Source organism: Macaca thibetana, chromosome 5, assembly GCF_024542745.1.
Source record: "Macaca thibetana thibetana isolate TM-01 chromosome 5, ASM2454274v1, whole genome shotgun sequence".
NCBI classification, from domain to species: Eukaryota; Metazoa; Chordata; class Mammalia; order Primates; family Cercopithecidae; genus Macaca; species Macaca thibetana.
Window position 1 is genome coordinate 122,542,003 of NC_065582.1, and position 19,519 is coordinate 122,561,521.

The following is a 19,519-nucleotide window of genomic DNA, read 5'->3' on the forward strand; positions in this document are numbered from 1 at the left end:
TGTGTACAGTATCTTTAAACAAAACTATACATCTGGGAAAGAAATATGAAATTGAAAATAAGAAACTAGAAGGATTCTATTTCCTAATTATCTCCCACCACTAGATATCTCCTGTTATTTTCAAAATTAAAACAAAGAATTTATTTCAACTGCCTACTTTTTCCATTCTTTAAATTCCTTCTTCCCAGATAAGCTTCTTCTCAAATAAACCAACTCTTTATTTATATATATATACACACACGCACATATATATGTCAGTTCTGATACATATGTATAGACACATTAAAACTTCAGTATCTAACAGCAGTGGTTCCCAAACAAAGCTTCACTTTGCAATAACTTGGGGAGTTTTTTAATTCTTGTGTTCCTTTGCAGCAACATGCATGCAAGTGGAAGCCATTATCCTAAGCAAATGAATTCAAGGACAAAAAACCAAATACTGCAAGTTCTAATTTATAAATGAGAGCTAAACATTGAGTACACAGGAACACACAGAAGGGAACAATAGACACCAGGGCCTACTTGATGGTGTAGAGCGGGAGGAGGATGAGGATCAAAAAACTACCTATTGAGTACTGTGCTCACTACCTGGGTGATGAAATAATTTGTACAACTAACCCCAGCAACACACAAATTGCTCATGTAACAAGCCTACACAGATACCCCGAACCTAAAATAAAAGTTGGAAGAAAAAAAATAAATAAAATTAATAAAATTTTTAAAACAAAATTAAGTTATTTTGCCTGTCTTCCTGCCCCATAACTTTTGATAAATTGTTCCGGGGTAAGGTCTGAGAACTGGAATTTTTTTTAAAAACTCCCCAGATAGTTGTGATGTGCAGTCAAGTTTGAAAACCACTGTACTCCAGCATTCTGTGTGCTGCCCCAGGGCCTGCTAGAGCAGTGATTGGATCACAGTTCTGTAGATGAAGCTGCCAAACTGGCAACTGCAACTATCATTTCTTTGTTTCAGTAAAGAATATCAATACAGAACTTTGCCCTCTCTCAACCTTTCTCTTAACTCCAATAAAAATCAAGACAGAGGTATTTAAGAAGAAAGGCTTTTCCATCAAAGTTCTTTCTCTTCTTGGACTTTTAAATTGTGGCTACCTAAATTGAGTATCTGGCAAGAGTAAGATTAAGCAGTAATTTGTTCCAAAGAAGAATCTTCTACCAAGGTAGGTATATGGAAATATGAATGTAAGAATTTTCACTTTGAAATTCTAGCTTTTGTTCATATTCTCAAGAATATCATCCTCATGACTTTTGATGGAAATAGCCATGTTACCTAAAAATCTCAGATGTGTTTAACAAAAAATATCATTGTCAGTGGTAAAATTCCTTAAAATTCCTGAAAAAGTGTCAAGAACATTCACATTGATTAGTTGCACAATTTACATCCAATTTCACAATCTATTGACTTTTTCCACTGCTATATTTTATGGTCTCTAAAGTCAATCCTGAGTAGAAGAGTCTTAAAAAGGTGTATAAGATAGATTTGCATTTCTGTTCTTGTTTGAGTTATGTTTCTTATGTACTGCTAAACTGCTTTCTAATATGAAAATATATTAGAAAAAAAGCTATTTTAAGGGGGTAGACACATGCACATACAACTATAGGATCTATCAATCTGTCTTATGTCACTTTCAAGACTAATACAAATGACAGATACCACATGGACCCCAGAACAATCTGTCAGCCAATGTGCTTGAATTTTGCCTTCCCAGAACCCAGGGTGCCATGTACTTATTAAATATTTTTGAAAATTATAAATAAATTAGGACAAAAACCTCTTTTTTCTAATTCACACACTGATAGACAATAATTAACTTTTGGAATAACTTGGAAAAAATCATATGAAAGTAATTATACTTCAGTAGAGTGATGTTAAAGGAAAAATACACATTACACAATTTCTTTTGCTTCAGACAGATATAATAGTAATAACACAATAATTCCATTAAGAAGTTGTTTTTCACAACAGTCCTGTCACATTGACAATATTTAGGTCACAATTCTATAGAAATCTGTAAGTTTTGATTAATTTTAAGTAAACGCACTAAAAGTATACCCTAATTAGTTATGTTCCAAGTTAGTCACCACTAAAGGCAACAAGGAATTTCCAAAAATGCTTTAATTTTAAAATGTACTTTCAATAATTATCTGAAAATTACCTTTCATAAAATAAAGTAGTGCCGTTTTTATTTTTAAAAATCACAAACATGACAGTATTGCTGTGCATCTATGCTGCTTCCTTTCCCCAAAATACCAAGCACATCTTTAAAGGTTATGTTGGTCTTTCTTCATCATTTTACATAACAAGCATTAAAATGCTTTAAAATTTTTTATTCTGAAAAACACTGTTGATTGATTTGGCTAACTGTGGATAATCTTTGGTCTGTTTTTAGGAGCAACTTTAAAGAATGAAATTAAATTTCCTCTTGGGCCTGTTGGCTCTTATTTCATGTTTCACAGTAAGTTCCCTCAATTCTAAATTTACTTTTCATATTTCTTGTTAATCATGACTTCAAAGAAAGTTTTGATACCAACAATTTTGTCCTGTGTATAAAAATGCAGTGTCAAGCTGTGGATCATTATGGACTTGTTCTTACTTTCCTTTTCCTTTCTCATTTATGAGTAACCATCTAGTCATTGGTTGCTAAGCGTGAAGGGACAGTGGACTGCAGAAAGAGGACACAGGGCAGGTCATATCTAGGAGAGCTAGCTCTTATCTAAAAACATCTGTTCCTTTTTATTTCTTTTTCAAAAGGACTACCATCAAATTGTCAGAAAAATATAATATAAGCTTACTAAATGTTTTAAAGCTGTAGGAAATAAAGTATACAGTTGGAGCTTCATGATAAATTTTCTTAAAAGACAACATGGTATATCAATGCAAGGATTGCTGATTGTACAATAGTTTTTTATTGAAAATATTTGTAAAAACTAAAATCAAAAAGCCTTTCTGATGCCTGAAAATATATTCGTTATGACTAAAATATTCCTTTAACTGACTGGAAATTAAAGTGTTACTCACTTGGGAAAAAAATAAAAATAGAAAAAGAAATCATTCACTGAAGAAGCACTTACACTAATTCAAACATTTGAAAAGCATTTGTTAAAGCTCTATAGGAGATCCAAAAATACATAATGCGAAGTAACAAGTGATAAGTGACATAGCCAAAAACATCATAGCATAATATGAATTTCAGAGTAAGACAAATTTTCCTAGCATATGCTGGGGTTGGGTGGGCTTGAGAGGAGAGAAAGAGCCCTATTTGTCTCATTTCTTAGTAATTACTGATAATCCACTGTGTGTTGGGCCTAGTGGTGGTTAACACAGAAATACCAAAGTCGAATTCCAAATTGGGATCTTCACAGATTAGGTCTTCTTTTCATAGTATAGTACCTACCTAAGAGAAACTAGTGAATAAATACATGTCAATAGACCCTAGCAATGACACAAATAAAGTAGCATTATTGTTCTGAAACATTTTTTGATATTTAATGATATTTGTATAAGTCTCTTTAGTGACATTTAATGACATTTGTATTGTTCTGAAGCATATAGTGATATGTAATAACATTTATATAAAAATTATATTTCTGAGGTTGAAATAGAAGAGTTTTATACTCCATGAGATACCTATATCAGAAACACCTGATCCATTTATTAAGAATGAACATTTCCAGAACTTATCCCAGACCTGAGAAAAAAAGAATAGCTGATCTTGGGGCCTGGAAACCTGCATTCTAGGATACTCTTACTCCTGCTGAAGTCTGAGACCCCTTGAGTGAATTTTCTTGAAATTTGCTTCTCAAGCTCTTATGTTATAATTGCATGAAATATATAAAGAGAGCTTTCAAGGTAAATTCAACTTAATCCATCATATGAAAAAATGTAAAATTACAATTAATTATCAAATTTATTACTCTGGAATACCACTTTTTTGGTAGAATTCCCCAAATATGACAAATATGACTTCTCTGCTAACATTAATAAATACTAATTCAGACTTTATACAATAAATTAGAAGGTAAAGAAAGAGCCATGATTAAGTAAACTTGAGAAAGTTGGGGGAAATGAAAGAGAGGTTGTTGACTAGAATACTTTTCAGAGACAATAATAGAGGAAATGCTGTCTCTGTTTCTCTATCTAGAGCCTTCTGTTTCATACTGAGGATAGACAACTTCTGAGGAACCCTACATAAAGCATCCATTTTGAGGATTCATATGAATTAATGGCATATTTTTATTCCAGAAGCCTGAATTGCAAGACAAATGCAGCTTAAATTCTTTTCTACCTTGAAAGAGTATAGAATCCCATTTATATAAGAAGCAGAGGATTCCATGTCCTAAAAAAAATGAGTTTAATACATAAATGTTCTCATGTTAGAATTAAATACTATTGGATATAAGAAAACAAGACCACAAGACATAATTTTAATGTCACTCTAGCAAAAATGTCTTGCTATATTCATTGTCTCATGAAAAGTTGGTAAATCTTAACAACAGTCTTAGGTGTTAGTCTAAATAAAGAAACTTTATTGTACTTAGCATCTAAAACTTTCAATATATCAGAGATTATCTCTTTTGAGATAGGGACTATCCAGAATTTAAATTAAAAATAACAGTTCATATTTATATATTTACAATGTACTCTGGAGCACAGTTTTACCCCCAAACCTCACAAAAACCCACGTTCTATTTGGGATGCTCCTTTACATAGCACAGTTTATCTGAACATGAGATAAACCCTCAGTAAGTATTAGGGGAATGACACAACGAGTGAATGGACCTTTGTGTAGTTGATGCCAAGTAATAACAACTAGGTTTCAGAGTCATACCCGTTCATTCACGCCATTGGATAGGCTATATGAAGCATGACACAGGGATGGATAATAGATCAAGTGTAAGTTCAAAGGTAACGTATCTCTTGATTTACAAGGACATCTGCCATGTTCACAAGATGAATAAGGACAGCATTTTTGCCAATACCTGCCATCCCTAACATAGAGAAGTTTTGTTTGCTGCACAATCTGTCCACTAAACTGCTCTGGTTAAGCTGTCAGTCTGGCAGTTTCTAATCTGTAAGGATAGGAGATGGAAGTTTTAAAAAAGTAAAATAAGCTTAAAAAGGGAACATAAATAAAATACTTTACAGAAAGGGCTATGATAAAATAATTACCAAAAGTGAAGCAAAACCTTTAGCCTGAACTAAACCAATGATAAGCAGATATCAAATAACCGAAGACAGCCAGTAGTTCTCAAAACTCTACAAACTCTAGAAACTCTATCAGGAACACAAATCATCTAGGGATTTTGTAGAACTGCAGACTCTGATCCAGTAGGTCTGCCTGAGCCCCATAAGTCTACATTTCTAACAAGCCCCCAGGTGATACTGATGCTGACCTGCTGGTCAGCAAATAACATTTTGAGTAGCGAGGCCCTGGTCAACTGAGAAATCAAACAGAGAAAGGCTGAGGACTTCTTATGGGTTTGTATAAATGCTCAAATGTTGTCATGGGAAAGCCTTATGCTCTTTGCCATGTGCAAGGAAGGAAATGGCATTCTGAAACCAAGTGAGAGAAATTTCTGCTTATCACCAAATATGGGTAATTTGTTCAACCCAAAATACTTATTGAGCACTTATTATTTACCAGGCACTATTCCAGATGCTGGATAAACAGCAGTGAACAAAACAGACAAAAAGTTTCTAATCTCATGGAGCTTATATTCTACTTGGGGAAGACAAGCCATAAACAAAATAACTGACTATGTGATGCAGAAAATTTGGGAAGAAGGAATTTTAGTAGGGGGTAGAACAAGGATGTGATTTTAGATAGGGTTGCCCAGTGGAAAATGGCATTTGATTAAAGACCTGAAAGAGGTGAAAAAGCCAATCATGCAAGCAGAGGAAACAGGAAGTTCCAAAGTCTGGAGTAGGGTACACTTGCCTAGTGTGAAGAATAAGGAGGCTAGCATGGCTGGTAGAGAGTGAGGTGGGAAGTATTAGGAGCAGGAAGTGAGACTAGAGAGTTAGAGGAGGGTGAGGCTGCATCAGGTCTCATGGGCTTTTGCAGAGCCTTAGTTTTACTCTGAGTGACATGGAAAACTTTAGTACATGAAGTCAGTACAAGACCTCAGAAAGATGCCATCTCTTCCCACACACTCTTACTTTCCATCATCCATAATGATTTGGAGGAAAAAAATGAAACTTCTAAAATATCTGAATGGCATCCATAAATATTTACTTAATGTCACCTATAGTGTAAGAAGGGTACAAACACCGATAAACATGACCTGTAACTTCAAGGGGTATATGACTGTCAGAGGATACAGGACAGATTGATAACAATAGCCAAAGCAGGAACTGACAAACTTTTTCTGAAAAGGGCCAGATAACAAATATTCTAGGCTTTTGAGGGCCTGTGATAAGTGGTCAACTTGGCTGAGGTAGCTTGAAAGCAGCTACAATAAACGAATGGGCATGGCTATGTTCCAGTAAAACTTTATTTACCAAAACAGGCAAACTACATTTGGCCCACAGCCTTAGTTTGCTAACTCCCAGTCTACAGAGACAGTGAACAAGTCAAAATGGCATGTAAAAACCTGATACTTCATTTACAAAATAATCATAAAACTAACCCAACATTATTCACGAGTTTTCAAAAAATATTTATGTTTCATTGAAACTGTGTGCATGCAAAAATACTGTGCTAAATTATTTGTCATTTTAATTATTTTTTCTAAAGAACATCATGTGGAAGATACTGTTACTTTCTCTCTTTTAAAGATGAGGAAAGTAACGAGAGGTTACATAACTTACCCAAATTCACATAACTTGTGAATGGAGAAACAAAATTTTAACTTGCCTTGATCTATTTGCCTATCTTCTGCCTTTTCTTCTATTATCTGGGATGAACTAAAATCACCCCAGTGTATTCTAAGACCAACCCCTCAACTTGTACAGTAGGTCCCATCCTCTCCCCTATGCAAGGAGATTCCTCCAATTATCCTGCAATTATCTACTCTAAATCTAAACATCCTACATCAGCAGTTTTTCCTTCTCTCTATTGATTGTTCCTACTAGCACATAAATATGAGGTAATATTATCTATATGTTTGTTTTCATTCTCCACTGATTTTATGGCTCCCATCATGGTCCATTTGAAAAAGTTGCCTCTGCGCATCTTCACTTTCTCTCCTGTTCTGTCTTAAGCCAACTCCAAATAGACTTTGCCCACATCATTTCGATGAAACCACATTTGTCAAATTGTACTCCAAATGACCATGTGTAAGGGTCAGTTTTCAGTCTCCATGATAATTATGTCTAAATTGTATTTGACATGATCAGTTTACTACTTAAAGGGAATTTTTCTTTTTCCTCAACTCCACTCTCCTGATTTTTCTCCTACTTCAATGACGACTCCTTGTTGGTCTCCTCCAGACACATCTCCTCTTCCTGATCTCTAAATGTCAGTGTCCCAGGACACCATCCTCTTACCCTTTCTCCATCTATTGGCACAAATCCAGTTGCTCAAGTCAAAAAAACTTGAAATCATCCTTGACTCTATCACTTCCCAGATCCACTCCTTCAGCAAATATTGCCCACTCTGCCTTCAAACCATCATCTGAATCTTACCCTTTCTCACCACCCTCCTGCTACCATTCTAGGCCAAGCAACGATCACTTCCTACCTGTTGCAATAATAACTGAACTCCCTGCTTTCACTATTGTCCCTGTAGTTTATTCTCCACACAACAACCAGAAAGATGCTTTTGCAAGGTAAATATTGCCATATCATTCCTTTGTTCAAAACCTTCTAATGATTTTCCATAACACTTAGAAGTCAGGGGCACAAAGTCCTTATCCCTACCTACAAGACCCTGCTTCGACCTCCCCGTGCCTTAACTCCAATGTATCTATATAACAAAATTGCATCTAAGCTCCTTAAATGTTTGACAAATAAATAATAAATTTAAAAATATCTGCCCTCATGGAACTCACACATCATTAAATCATTTTTGATTACTTAAAACCATCAAATGTTAAAACTACAGAGAGAATACAATCAAATTTAAATATAGGTGGGCTGCATAATAATAATATTAAAGTTACCACTTCCATTTATGGAGTGTTTAACATATGCCAAGAAGTATATTATAAAAGTACCCTGTTTAATCTCTCCAGAAATCCAGTGTGACAATTATTATTATTATCCCCCCTTAACAATAAGAAAAATGAAACTCAAAATAGCCAGTTCGGTATTCTGTTTCAAATAAGCTTATCATTTGTGGAGGTAATCGGCCCCAAATGTAGACTCCTTAAGAAGGTATTTTCATCATTTGCCTAGGGTTATAAAGTTCACCACCATTGGCCAGTGGACGACGGAAACTAGCTAGTGAAAAAATTGTGTTAAGAGAATAGGAAAAGATAAAAATAATAAGAATGGAGGTTAGGGGTCAGCTATTTGCTGTAAGGTGTAATTTTTCACATGATTTCTCCCCACCTCTGCTTAGGGTCCAGAGAGCAGCTCATCAAAGCTCACTTTGAACTTAATTTCCAGGGTACTGTACCATCTGGGTTTCCTCCTGTCTCTGATTTTCCTTCACTACCTGCTCAGCTTTCTCTTATTGATGTCCAAGTTTCTGTCTTCAGCCATTTCTTCATTACTTTCTTACTTATTGCTTTGACCCAATAGTGCTTTCCAAATCGATTTCTCCAGTTCTGATATTTCAATCTGCATCTACAAACTTCCATGACTTTTCAAACTCAAAAGGATTAAAACTTAATTAATTTATTTCCTCTTGGCACTTATGTCTTCATTAATGTTAGCAGTCATGACTTAATATCTCAATTTTATTTGAGTCCACATTCATCTATTCAAAAACATCTACTAAGAACCTGGCCGGGCATGGTGGCTCACACTTTCAACCCCAGCACTTTTGAGAGGCCAAGGCAGGTGGATTGCTTAAGCTCGGGAGCTTGAGACCAGCCTGGGCAACATAGTGAGGCCCCATATCCACAGAAAATACAAAACAAAATAGCTGGATATGGTGGCACACTCCCATGGTCACAGCAATTTGGAGGCTGAGGTGGGAGGATTGCCTGAGCCTGGGGGAAAGAAGTTGAAGTGAGCTGAGATCACACCACTGCACTCCAGCCTGGGTAGCAGAGCAAGACCCGGTTTAAAAAAAAATAAAATGTACTGAGAACCTCCAAGGTGCCAGAAGCTGGAGACAGAATGATAAATAATACAGAGACATTGTTTGAAGAAGTTAATAATTACTACACTATACAATATTATAAGTCACTGTAAGTATTATAATAGAAGTGCTGAAGCAACAAAAAGAATAAAGACACCTAGCTCCCCTCCAATTCCTCATACCCTTTATTATTCACAAAGATGCCAAGCACTGACTAAGATACTAAAGACACAAAGCTAAAGAAGATACAACTTATTCCTTCAACAGCAGTAAAACAGCACATGGCCTAAAAGTGGGGAAAAATATGAAAACAAATAATTACTATCACTGTGAAAAGAAAGTGATGAAGTTTGCTTTTGTCTCCAATAGAAGCTTTACAAAAGTAAAATTTTGGCTGATTTTATATTGTGTAAAGATATTTTCTGTACAATTCTTTTAGTTTTCATATCAAAGTATTGGGGGAGGGGAGTGAAGCCACTTAAACGTTTTGAAGGAAGAGATTGCCAAGTGAATGGAAATTAGGGCAGGAGTGAAACATTCTCAGCTACAGGAATTGCTTTTACGAAGGCACAGGGACTACCAGAAAGAGCTCGTTATGTTAAAAGAACTAGTACTAGTTCTACATGGCCAGAGTGAGGAGAAAGAAGTGGCAAAAGATGAGATTGGATGGTGGAACAGGCTTTCGTGTTTGCTTGCAAAGAACAGGGTTCCACTCACAATATTTATTCTTGCATTTTTAGGGCTGCCTTAGTTTGCTGCGCCAGTTCTAATTTATATTTATTCTTGCACTGACTTCCTTTTCCCTTAAAGGAAGGAAACATGCCCGGCCAGGTTCTCAGTAAATGTTTTCTTCCTTCCTTAAATAAGGAAGTCAATGCAAGAATAAATATAAAGTAGAACTGGCACAGCAAAAGCAAGCAGTCCTAAAAACTGATCTCTGCTTCTCATGGCATCCCTGCTTCTTTCTGTACTGTTCCCTCCCTCAGATGTGCTCTCTCTACTCACAGTCATGTGTCCTTATAGCTTAGTTTGCACGTGGCCCTTATTAATGCTCCAACCTCTGTCTGGCTCCTCTCATGTCACGATATTCACATTTTAGTTCCTACTTCTAATTAGGATATCTCAATATTTCCTAGTTCAAGTTACAAAGAGAAAGAGAATTTTACAAACCTGGCTTATTTTTCTTCTTCTGGCCATAAGGCCTAAGATACTGGATAGCCTGTGGTTTGGAAGTCCATGGATCAATAGCCCAGAAAGAACCCAAATAAATGTGTTTATCTTTACGTCACAAGAATAAAGGGTGATAACTAAGACTTGTAGATGTACATATAAGAGGCAAATGTAGATACAAGAGGAATTGATCGTGTGACCAAGACATCAGTATGGCTCCCTCTGAAATGACTTGGAATTTTTGAGTCGTCAGTGATGTTTGTAAGACATTCAGTTGTGTGATGGGGACAGTAACCAGGATGAAAGGGAAATTGAGAAGTGGAAATAGAAAATCTAAAGCAGCTTTCCTCACTATCTGGCTAGGAATGGAGAGAAATAAGCTAGTAAAGAAATCTTCAGGGGTACCCTAGGTTAAGAATGAGATTTTTTTAATACATGAGATATCAATCAATATTATAGGCTGAAAGAATACAGACAGGGACTAGAAAAAGGTTTATTTTACAAGAATAAAAGAGAAGAAAGACCCTAGGGATGGAGAAGATGTAGATATAAAACACAGGTGAAGAGACTGGTCTTAGGAAGAGAGAACAGCAAGATATTTGTGAGTTTTATAGGTGTAGGGCAGGAAAGGGAGGAAGTTCTCATGTGTGATGGCCTAAATTATGTAAAATAGAAGGCAAGATCATCTTCTGATGGGTGTAGGTGGGGAGCAAGAAAAGTAGAAGTGAGGTATAGATGCTGAGAAGATAGCCTTTTGGGAAAAATGGGAGGAAATGATTTAGCAGTGCTGATGCACCAGACAAACACAGACACTATAGATCTCCAGTGTTGCTACCATTAGAGATTGTGACATTCATCCAACAATGTTCATCACCATGGAAGTACGACTATGGAAGGTAGTTTGCATGGAGTTGATCCAAAAGTTTGATGTTTCTAAAGGCAGTATGGCAGAGACACAGGAAGGAGTTGAATGTTGTAGGAGAATGACTAGAGTCTTGCACCTTCCTAAAGCTTTTGTTTCAGGCAAACTGGTCTTCTGATGGTTGCTAGAATAGAACCTATATTTTCTTGATCTTGTTCATTTGTTTATGATATTATTCTAATTTGGCTTCTTCCTCCTCCTTTCCACTCTGTTATTTTATCCTCATTTCAAATGCTATCTTCTCTACATGGCAATTGGTCCTCTCTCTTTGATAAAAATTAAAATTTTCCTCTAAATCACTATAATTGTTTACAGTATTAATCAATTATTTCTTGAATTGCTACCATCTACAAGCTGTGTTTGTTATTAATAGAGTACAAAATCACTCAAAATTATATTGAGCCCTTACTCTACCTTACTCTGTCTAAGCACTTTTCATAGATTATATATAATCCTATCTACCACTATAAATGGTTAAGAACTATTTCTAGAACCAGTTGAGGAATGAGGAAACAGGCAGAGATAACCATAAGCAAGTCCCCCAGCTAGCATGCAACAATGGAAAGACTGGTTCTAGGAGGCTCCAGCAATCAGACTCCAGTGTCTTCATTTTAACCAACATACTATACTGGCTCCATAGGCTTTTTGTTATATTGCCTTGTATTGTTATTTGAGGGTCATATCTTCCACTGGATTTCAGACTCACATAAGCAGTGTCTTAAATCTGTTTCTCTTTGTCCCTAGAAAGAAGTGTTGCATATAATAGTTATACAATTAACAGTTCAGAGTCTGGAATCTCACTGAATTCTTAGAATGAAGTAAGAAAGAATTTTCCCAGATAGTCAACCTGGGTATTTACCTCCACTTGAAACTACGTTCAAAGGTGGTCTTTTCTTATACACAATCAAGGTGATTTGGTTCCTCCCTAAAACCTACAGGTCAGATAGCAAGCTTACCACTTTTTTTTGTTTTTTCTGATTTAATACTATTCTACTTCTCTTTGATTGCACAGGCATCCAGAATAAACAAGAAATTTTCTATTCCTTATTTTTTCTAACTATTTTCTCAGTGAAATATATGACTTATGGCTTAGTATATCCTAATGTATACATAGTATACATACTAATACATAGTGTATCCTAATGTTTGAACTTTAAATGATCAAATTTAGAAACTGTTTTTGCCTTTGTTTTTATCTCCACAGCCCAGTGAGAGTCAAAGATTCCCCAGAAGACCATATCTGCCTGGCCAGGTGCCACCACCTCTACCCTACAGGCCAAGATGGGTTCTACCAAGTCCCCCACCTCCCTATGGCTCAAGACTTAATTCACCACTTTTTCTTCCCTTTGTCCCAGGGCGAGTTCCACCATCTTCTTTTTCTCGATTTAGCCAAGCAGTCATTCTATCTCAACTCTTTCCATTGGAACCTATTAGGCAACCTCGACTCTTTCAGGGTTATCCAAACCTACATTTCCCACTAAGACCTTACTATGTAGGACCTATTAGGGTATTAAAATCCCCATTTCCTCCTATTCCTTTTTTCCTTGCTGTTTACCTTCCTATCTCTAACCCTGAGCCCCAAATAAATATCACCACTACAGATACAACAATCATCACAAATCCCCCTACCAAAACAGCAACCACCAGCACTTCCACAAAACTCACAATGACGGTCACCTCCTCAACAGTACCTATCTCTTCAACACCAGAGCCTGCCACCTCCACATCAGCAGCAATCTCCACAGCACCTACTGAAAATACTACTGAAATTCTCACCAACCCTCCTCACACCATATCGCTCAATGCCACTGTCCAAGTTACGACTTCCAACCAAACTACATTAAGCAGCACAGCCTCTAAAAGTTTTTGGCAAAAACTCTTTGCCATTTTTGGTTGAAGATGCAATAAATGATATTTTCCAAACTGCTCTGATATCTTAGAAGAAATAAACTGCAATGACTTTGATGGAACCAACCCTGATCTAACCGGCACACCAAATAAATAAAGTATTCGAGCAGTAATATGCACCTATTGCTATCATTATGACTATCACTCTATCCTATATTTTATCACCTACCAAGAGTTGATTACACAGGTTCCCAGAAGGAAACGGAGACCCTTTATGGGAAAAAATTAATAAAGGGTGTATTTAAAGAGAGTGGACAGGATTTAAAAAAAAAATACAGGGATATTGAGACATTCAGGGTCTCCCAGTACAGCTGGTCATGGGCCTATGTTTGATGAAGCAAAGGGAACAAATAAGGAGCCCAGAGCCTGAAGAAGAGTTGGGACAATGAAGGAAATTCCACCCAATAAGACCCACTGTGCAAAGATGCGACTACTGCTCCTCATTTGTAGTCCACTCTTCTCTGCCTAGTTCTCAATCCTGGGAGGATAACCATACAAACTCTTACATGTGGGTTTTCTTACCTGGGGGTTTTGGTTGGGTTCTGCTGATGAAACAGGTGGAAGGGAGAGGTATAAATCTTTTATATTTGGTATAAAAGATAAAATATGGTCCAACTGTGTAGATCCCTTGCCATGAATGGAGCTAAGCTCCTAATAGTTACACAATTAATAGTCTCCTAAGAGTTACATGATTAAGGATTCAGAGCCTGGAATCTCACTGAATTCTTAGAATTGACTCAGAAAGAATTTTCCCAGATAGTCCAACTGGAGTGTTTACCTCCACTTGAAACTACTTTCAAAGATGTGACTACTGCCAGGTGTGACTACTACTCCTCATTAGCAGTCAACGCTTCTCTGCCTAGTTCTTAGTTCTCTGATTTCTTAGAAGCTAAGCTCCATTCACGGCAAGGAACCTATACGGTTGTACCATTTTATATCTTGTATACCAAATAGTACCCCTACCTCTCTCCTCCACCTATTTCATCAGCAGAAGCCAACAAAAATCTCACAGGTAAGGAAACCCACATGTAAGAGTTTGTATGATCATCCTCCCAGGATTGAGAATGAGGCAGAGAAGAGTGGACTGCTAATGAGGATTTATCAGCACATAGGCTGACACCACAAGTAGCCTCACTCAGCATCTTGAGGCCAAATAAGTAGTCAAGGAAAAATATGAGGGTTCCTGACTTCCTGCATAGAAAGGGCAGAGTCAGCAGAAAAATAAATGACATCAGTTTTTTATTGCCTTTACCCAGGAAATGTACATATATATATATAAATTCAACCAGGTAACAAAAATATAAGCAAATAATAATGTAAAGTAAGAGAAAAGAAATAAAATAATTAAAATATCAACTTAAATTGATCTAGTGGAAACAGACACATAGACCAATGGAAAAGAATAGAGAACCCAGAAATAAAGCCACATACCTGCAACCATCAGATCTTCGACAAAGTCAACAAAAGCAAGCAATGAGGAAAGGAGCCCCTAATCAATAAATTATGCTGGGATAAACGGCTAGCCACATGAAGAAGAATGAAACTGGACCCTTGCCTTTCACTGGAATCCTGCACACAATCACTAAACTACCCTATAACAAACGACTCTTAGATTTTATTGACTAGACCCCATCTCTACCAAAAAAAAAAATAGCTGGTTTGGTGACACACACCTGTAGTCCTAACTCCTGGTTAGGTGGCTGAGGTGGGAGGATCCCTTGAGGCCAGGATTTGCAGGCTGTACGAGCTATGATTGCACCACTGCACTCCAGCCTAGGTAACAAAGCAAGACTCTGTCCCCATCCTAACCCTCAATAACAACAACAAAAAGACTGCTAGCAATAGCAATCTACAAGCTCAAGAGGTCACTCAGACTCATACCTGTTTTTCTTGGCTTGTATAGCATGTTATAGAACTGAATCTGAAGATATTTGGGCCTATATTATTCATTTTCCAAACATTATATACTACTCTCTGTTCTTCTACCTGCCTTCTCCCTTATTTACTTTACCTAGGCTTAAGATTCCTAGACTCTTTAGAGAAAGCAAAATGTTACTATGCTTAAAAATATGTAAATAAGCTCAAGACTATATGTTCTGGATGATAATGCATATAAAATAGAGTTACTTAGGTAAGAATGCATCATCCCTGTTTCCAACTTGTTTGATAGAACAATATAGGAAGTAAAATAAATATTTTACATATAGGAAGTAAAACATATGCTATCTCCATTCATGAATATTCAGAACTAAGATTTAAAGGAATATTGATATTAGCATCTTGACCCTAGCAATTTGCTTAAAGTGCTGTCAATAGTTTCGTTCTGAAGGAAATTATTATCTTTATATCATTCTAAAACTTGACAGTAAGTTTCAATAAAATAATAAAAGATACTAATTGCTCTCCTAAGTGGATCAAAAGGCAGAAGATTGACATTCAATCTTCTCTCAGAGTCCAAGCATATTTTCATTCCCTGGGTATTTTTATTTATGAAGATATATTTGCTAAAGTTTACTATATTTCAAAACATGGTCACACACTAATCTAATATGAAATTATCTTAATTGTGACAAGAAACTATAGCTCTAAAAGCCATGATGAGCATCGATTTGATGTGACATTAAATGTTTGATTAAACATTCTGAACCTTGCATAAAACTACACATTTTTTTCAATATTGGATTTAATAGAGGAACACTTTTAAAAGACTGAATTTGAAACCAAATATATATATATGACTGCAGATATATATCTATATATACCTCCACTGAAGTCTCAAATCCCTCAATATCATCCATGAAGGCTGAAGTCAATTTCTTTCAAACTTCTATTAAATGTTAATATTTGGACTCCTCTTATGAATCACAAATATTTTTCCATTCCTCTGTTCCATCATGGAAATCATGATCTATGGCAGTTACAGTCTTTTGAAATGCATTTCCATAATAATAAGACTTGAAAGTCAAAATTACTCCTTGATCCATGGGCTGCAGAACGGATGTAGTGTTAGCGGGCATGCAAACAACATCCATCTCCCTGTACATCTCTATGAGAGTTCCTGGGTGACTTCATACATTGTCAATAAGCAGTAATATTCTGAAAGGAACCTTTTTTCTGAGCAGTATGTACCAACAGTGGACTTAAAATAGTAAACCATGCTGTAAACAGATGTGCTATAATCCAGGCTTTCTTGCTCCATTTATAGAGCACAGGAAGGGTAGATTTACTGTCATTCTTAAGGGTCCTAGGATTTTAGGAATGGCAGATGAGCATTGGCTTTAACTTAAAGTCACTAGCTACACTGGACTCTAACAAGGGAGTCAACCTGTCCTTTGAAGCCAGTCATTGACTTCTCAGCTACGAAAGCATCTTCTTTAGATAGCATCTTCTTTCAATACACTGCTGTTTTGTCTACATGGAAAATCTGTTGATTTTACCTTAGCTAGATTTTCTTAGCTAGATAAGAAATTATCTTCACTAAATATTCTGGATAACTTGCTGCAGCTGCTACATCAGCACTTGCTGTTTCACCTTGCACTTCTATGTTACAGAGATGGCTTCGTTCCTTAAACCTCATGAACCAATCTCTGCTAGCTTTCACCTTTTCTTCTATAGCTTCTTCACCTCTCTCTATCTCCATAGAATTGAAGACAGTTAGGACCTTGCTCTGGATTAGGCTTTGGCTTAAGAAAATGTGTCTGATTTTATCTTCTATCCAGACCACTCAAACTTTCACTATATCAGTAATAAGGTAGTTTCACTTTCTTATCATTTGTGTATTCACTGGAGTAGCAATTTTAATTTTCTTCAAAATCTCTTCCTTTTCATTTACAACTTGAATGTTTGGCTCAAGAGGCCTACCATTCACCCTACACCCTATCTCAGCTTTTGACATCCCTTTACTAAGTTTAATCATTGCTAGTTCTTGATTTTTTTTTTTTTTTTTTTTTTTTTTTTTTTTTTAGACTTATCTTGCTCTGTCTCCCAGGCTGGAGTGCAGTGATGTGATCTCGGCTCACTGCAACCTCCACCTTCCAGGTTCAAGCGATTCTCCTGCCTCAGCCTCCTGAGTAGCTGGGACTATAGGCGCCCACCACCACACCCAGCTAATTTTTGTATTTTTAGTAGAGATGGGGTTTCTCCTTGTTGGCCAGGCTGTTCTCTAACTCCTGACCTTGTGATCCACCCATCTCGGCCTCCCAAAGTGCTGGGATTACAGGCGTGAGCCACCACACCCGGCCTCTAGCTCTTGATTTAAAGAAGAGATGTGTAACTCTTTATTTTATGTGAACACTTAGAGACCATCGTAGGGTTAATTGGCATAATTTTAAATTATTGCTTCTTAAGGAATAGAGTGGCCAAAGAGTAGGGAGAAAGATGGGTGAAAGGCTGCTTGGTAGAACAGTCAGAACACACAGAACACTTATCAATTACGTTGCTGTCTAATATGAGTGCAGTTTGTGGCAATTAATTCAAAAGCAATTACAATAGTAACATCAGTGAGCATTGATTACAGATCACCATAACAGATATAATAATAGTGAAAAAGTTTGAAATATTGTGAGAATTACCAAAACGTGGCATAGAAACATGAGATGAGTACGTGCTGTTGGAAAAATGTTACCTATGGGCTTGCTCAACACGGGGTTGCCACAAACCTTTAACCTGTAAAAAACGCAGTATCTGCAAAGCACACAAAAATGTGGCACAATAAAATGAGGTGCTCCTGTACTCTTCATTTCACTGTCACAAGCATGTAGGCATCCTTTTTTTATGTTTTTCCAAGATGGAGTCTTGCTCTGTTGCCCAGGCTGGAGTGCAGTGGTGTGATCTTGGCTCACTGCAACCTCCGCCTCCTGGGTTCAAGCAATTCTCCATCCTCAGCCTCCCAAGTAGCTTGGATTACAGGTGCACACTACCACACCCAGCAAATTTTTGTATTTTTAGTAGAGACAGGGTTTCACCATGTTGGCCAGGCTGGTCTCAAACTCCTGACCTCGTGATCCACCTACGTTGGCCTTTGTTTCAAATAATTTGTATAAGAAAATGGTCTAAATCAGCTGAAATCTCTCTTACCCAAAAATCTGCCTTAAACAGCAAATTTACAGACATCCAAAAAATGATAGTCTCACTTAAAAAAATTCTGTAATTGGAGGTAATGAGACATCGAAGGGGAACAGATAAATTAAGTAACTTATCAGAAGCCACAAAGACAGTAAATGGCAGAGTTGAAGTTCAGACACAGCTAGTTTGTTTCTGAGGACTAATCTCTAAGAGAATAGGACACTAGGGTCCTCTAGCTATATGATTTCTCTATACATGAGTTCAGGAATTACAACGTGCTCATTAACATTTCTCACATAATGAAATATTAGATAAGAATGGTTATACATTAGTGAGAACACATGGACACAGAAAGGGGAACAACATACACTGGAGCCTGTCAGGGGAGTGGGATGGGGAGGGAGAACATTAGGAAGAATAGCTAATGCATACTGGGCTTAATACCTAGGTGATGAGTTGATATGTGCAGCAAACCACCATGGCACACGTTTACCTATGTAACAAACCTGCACATCCTGCACATTTACACCAGAACTAAAAAGAAAAATTAGAAAAGATAAAAAGAATGGTTATACATGTCTAATGAATTTCCTGTTTGTTTCTAAAAGCTAGCAAGTCACAAAGCAAGCACAGAGGAAAGGTACTTTTCTCTGTCCGAGTAGCAGCTCCCCTTCATCAATTATAGAATTACATGTAATCCAAGTCCACCCACAAAAAAAAAAAAAAAAATTCTAGAGTATTCTCTACCTGTTTAAAACCTCTTGCTTTAAAAAGAACCAAAAAAGACAAAATCTGATCAAATTTACCCTGTGCAAGAAAGTGTTCACAAACCTCAACACCACATGACTTTGTAAATCAAGTTATAATACTTCCAAATCTTGGCCAACTAAACTTGCTAAAAATTTAGGAATGAGATATAACTCTTACCCCAGAAACAATATTCTTTAAAACCCAATTTGATCCCAAATTCCTTCTTCTGGTAAAAGAAATTGTCAACAAAATTAAATTATAAGCATTGGGTCCACAGAAAACATCAGGCCAATCAAAAGTTCATATAATTACAACCAGAAAGTAAATAATCCAACCAAATAAAATTACAAATTTCACAGCAAGCTAATCAAAGAAAAAAATTTTTTAATAATACTGAGTCAAGAAAATGTATCCATCCAAAATCTCTGTCTAAAATGTATAGACAAATGAGAATTAAATAGACAATCTATCAACCCCGGATCTGGACGACAAATTTT

At 36.5% G+C, this 19,519-nt stretch overlaps 1 protein-coding gene across 2 annotated transcripts; it reads left to right on the forward strand.

Annotated features, from left to right (window-relative positions):
- The first annotated feature begins 985 nt into the window (after window positions 1-985).
- OPRPN (opiorphin prepropeptide) lies at window positions 986-13,317 on the forward strand. 2 transcript variants are annotated; one of them, XM_050791428.1, is made up of 4 exons: window positions 986-1,177; window positions 2,408-2,473; window positions 2,649-2,704; window positions 12,505-13,317. In XM_050791428.1, the coding sequence occupies exons 2-4, from the start codon at window positions 2,423-2,425 to the stop codon at window positions 12,779-12,781; spliced, it is 384 nt and encodes a 127-aa protein (XP_050647385.1). In that variant the 5' UTR covers window positions 986-1,177; window positions 2,408-2,422; the 3' UTR covers window positions 12,782-13,317. The 2 variants fall into 2 exon arrangements, with proteins under 2 accessions (XP_050647385.1, XP_050647384.1); XM_050791427.1 differs by lacking the exon at window positions 2,649-2,704.
- Window positions 13,318-19,519: the final 6,202 nt, after the last annotated feature.

What these genes read in the sequence shown, in the direction of transcription:
- OPRPN (XM_050791427.1), top strand. Translation starts at nt 2,423, where the DNA reads ATGAAATTAAATTTCCTCTTGGGCCTGTTGGCTCTTATTTCATGTTTC. An exon ending in CTCTTATTTCATGTTTCACA is followed by an intron (nt 2,474 to 12,504) that starts GTAAGTTCCCTC and finishes TTATCTCCACAG; the next exon opens with CCCAGTGAGAGTCAAAGATT.